We start from the raw sequence: 3,034 nt of genomic DNA on the forward strand, positions 1-3,034 counted from the left end.
CTTTTATATAATATATATGGTGACAAATAAATGTTTGGATATTTTTTCAAAAGAACAAACATTCATTAAATCTTTTCAGGCAGGTAATAAAAAATAACTTTTGGATGTAAAAACTTCAGATTTGTTAACATTTATTAATGAACCATCATGGTCCGTCCTGTGCAGAAAGACAAAACACTAAAATACTTTTTATTAAAACCTCTGTAACTTTGCTCCAGTTCATTTTAGCAGCATTAATCTTTGCACAGGTGATGTCCACAAGTGGATTTATGGTTTCCTTTGTGGGCCAGACGGGAGTCGGATACATGAATTAACTTGTTTCCAAAAGTCAAAGCGCAGTTATATATCCTTAAAAAACTGTTTTCATAAACTTAAAGGGAGGGGTGTTACACAAAATCAACCTTTTTGGATTTTATATCACGTTATGTTATTCCTTCATCTAAAACATACCAGAATGTTGCCTTGACTCATTCATGCACGTTTGAGAAATCCTTCAATCTCCTGAAGCCATGTGAAGCTGCCTGAACACTTACTGGTACAAAGCTCCGCCCATTTACCCAAAGCTCCTCCCTGGAGCTCAGTTTGCAGCAGAGTTTCCGCCCCACAGCGCACCCCTCCTATGATGCAAAGTCTAATTTATCTGATATTGAAGGTAACATAGTTACTGGATTATGACAGAACTGAACCATGTGCCTGGAAAAAACAACACCCCCCCTTTAATCATATTAGTCTTCACACACTGAAGCTCTACTCACACCAACACTGTGCTGCCTTTACACCTTTCAGGGAGAAACATTCACATGAACCCGTTTCGACTGACAGTTTCAGCTGKAGTTTAGCTTTATTGGAAAARCCTCAGTAAAACCCCAGGAAGTAAACAATCCATCACGTTTATTTGAAACACGCCGATCCTTCAGAATACGTTCTGCGTCGAACTCAGTGAARGTGTCCAGGGTCAGCTTTTATGTCAGTACTTTGTGTAGTTGTGTAATTCACATCCACTCTTCCTCCAGATTTTATTGTTTAACTGGGTTTTGTTGGCATTCGGGGAGGAAAAAAAAGATGCTGCGTTATGACACTAAAGTGCCGACTGAGGTAATGAAACAGAGTCATTAGGAGTGTTTAAACAAACTGCTAGATGGAACTCACAGAGTAAAAAATGTTTTTTTTTCACTGCTCTGAGGCAGAACGTAGAGCGGTGACTGTGTTAARGGAAACGGTCATCATTTGTGCCTAACCCCCCTCTAATTATCTTAATATCCTTAAAACAGAAAYAACAACCCTGATGACAGGTAATTCTTGTTTTCAGTGGGGAAAAGGATGATGAGGATGAGAGAGAAGAGGCCACACCCACCTTTAGCCATCCTGTTGAGGACCATGTCGATCAGGATGTAGGTTCCACTCCTTCCAGCACCGTCACTGCASACACAACAACAGAGTGGTTTTTATCACCAGGTTAACCCTTCTGGGCTTCATCAGGTGATGTTTCTGATCTAAACAGTTACATTTCAAATATAACTTGGCTTCTTTAAACCTGTCGTAAGGCAAGAAAATAAGTATATTTAGGAAAAAACGCTGGCAAAACCTCTGTGAGGGCAACAGAAAGCAACAAGTCGAGACTGTTATTCAGCTTAATATTAAACAAATATGTTAAATGACCTCAAAATAAATGTGTGTACTCTCTCTTTCTTGGCTTGTTTTAAGCCAAAACATTTTAGCCTCTTTTAAAAACAATAATCTAATCTCAGTATTTGTGCAGATATTCAGAAAGATCAGAACCAGACTGATGCTGCTCCTTTTCCTTCAGACGAGCAAACATTAAGGAGTCTGCAAAGACACATTACTGAAGTCAGCGCAAACTAACTCCTTCTGTGGTAGATGAGTAAACACAGGTGAAACCATATCCATGTTGTGTTTGTGAAACTTTTCATTTCAAAATAAAATCAACATGTTTTATGTATTCATATGTTGCACGCTGCATGTTTCCATCAGCTTTCCAAACAGAACGATGCATTTTGACAGCATTTATGTATCAATATTTACATATATTTATTAATATAGGAAGGGTTTCGACAAAACTGGTTTGTTTTTTGGTTAATTACTGTAAAAATATGGAAGTTGTGCTTCGTTCTTTTTCCTGTCGGTGAGACCCGATCTGTGTGGCTTTACTCTGGAGCAGCTCCGGCGTCGGGCAAAATCAAGGCACAGATGCACGTGTGTGTGTGTGTGTGTGTGTGTGTGTGTGTGTGTGTGTGTGTGTCAAAATCATCATTATTAAAACAATAAAACACCTGAAATATTTGCCTCAGATTAACAAAAAAAGCTGCTAAACAGTAAAAGTATAAAACTACTGAAGTGTGAAGGAGCAAATAAAAGTCAGCTGGAAGAAGCAAGGAAAAACAAAAACAGAAAGCTGTCAGGCAGCTCCTTGTTCATCTTATCAGCTCACTTTGTTCATATTCTCAGAACTTCATTCGGGAGGATTTGGGTGGAACTTAAAGGATTACAGCCTCCTGCTCGGGTCCCACTGCCTTCATAAACCCAGAGGTTCATAAAAAATAACTCTTCAAAGCCAATAAAATAACTTCAATAAAAAGATATTCAGACGCCCCATAAAAGATCTTTTTGTATCGACATAAAAACTGTTTAAAGCAACAACGGCACATTTTATTATTGAGGGTAAAATCCTCTGATTCTCACAATAAATCTCTAAGGCTTCCTGTTCTGCTGCTTACAAAGAAACAGTTTTCATTAAAAAAACAGGACCAAAGTTCATGTCTTTTCTGAGTTTCTGCTGGAGTTTTATCAGAATATTTAAATATTTTAATCAAGGTTTAGTTTTGTGCAACTGTTGTTTTTTGTATAGTCCCATGCTTGTTTAGACATTTCTTTGTGTTAATGCCGACGTTATAATAGTTTGGGATTTTTTCATCATAGTTTAGTTTTATTTTGTTGTGACTTTTTTCTTTTAAAGGGGCAATATCATGTAAAATCCACTTTTTTGAGTTTTATATCATGTTATAATGTTATACTC

At 37.4% G+C, this 3,034-nt stretch overlaps 1 protein-coding gene across 1 annotated transcript in view; it reads right to left on the reverse strand.

Moving 5' to 3' along the window:
- LOC106535787 (receptor-type tyrosine-protein phosphatase N2) overlaps positions 1 to 3,034 on the reverse strand; it is a gene marked incomplete at its 5' end in the record, with an annotated part of 35,435 nt that overhangs the window by 4,100 nt on the left and 28,301 nt on the right. Inside the window, 1 exon segment of the mRNA XM_014032872.1 lies at positions 1,355 to 1,419. Coding sequence (XP_013888326.1) covers positions 1,355 to 1,419 — 65 coding nt within the window.

Source organism: Austrofundulus limnaeus, unplaced genomic scaffold (genome assembly GCF_001266775.1).
Source record: "Austrofundulus limnaeus strain Quisiro unplaced genomic scaffold, Austrofundulus_limnaeus-1.0 Scaffold1564, whole genome shotgun sequence".
Lineage (NCBI taxonomy): Eukaryota > Metazoa > Chordata > Actinopteri > Cyprinodontiformes > Rivulidae > Austrofundulus > Austrofundulus limnaeus.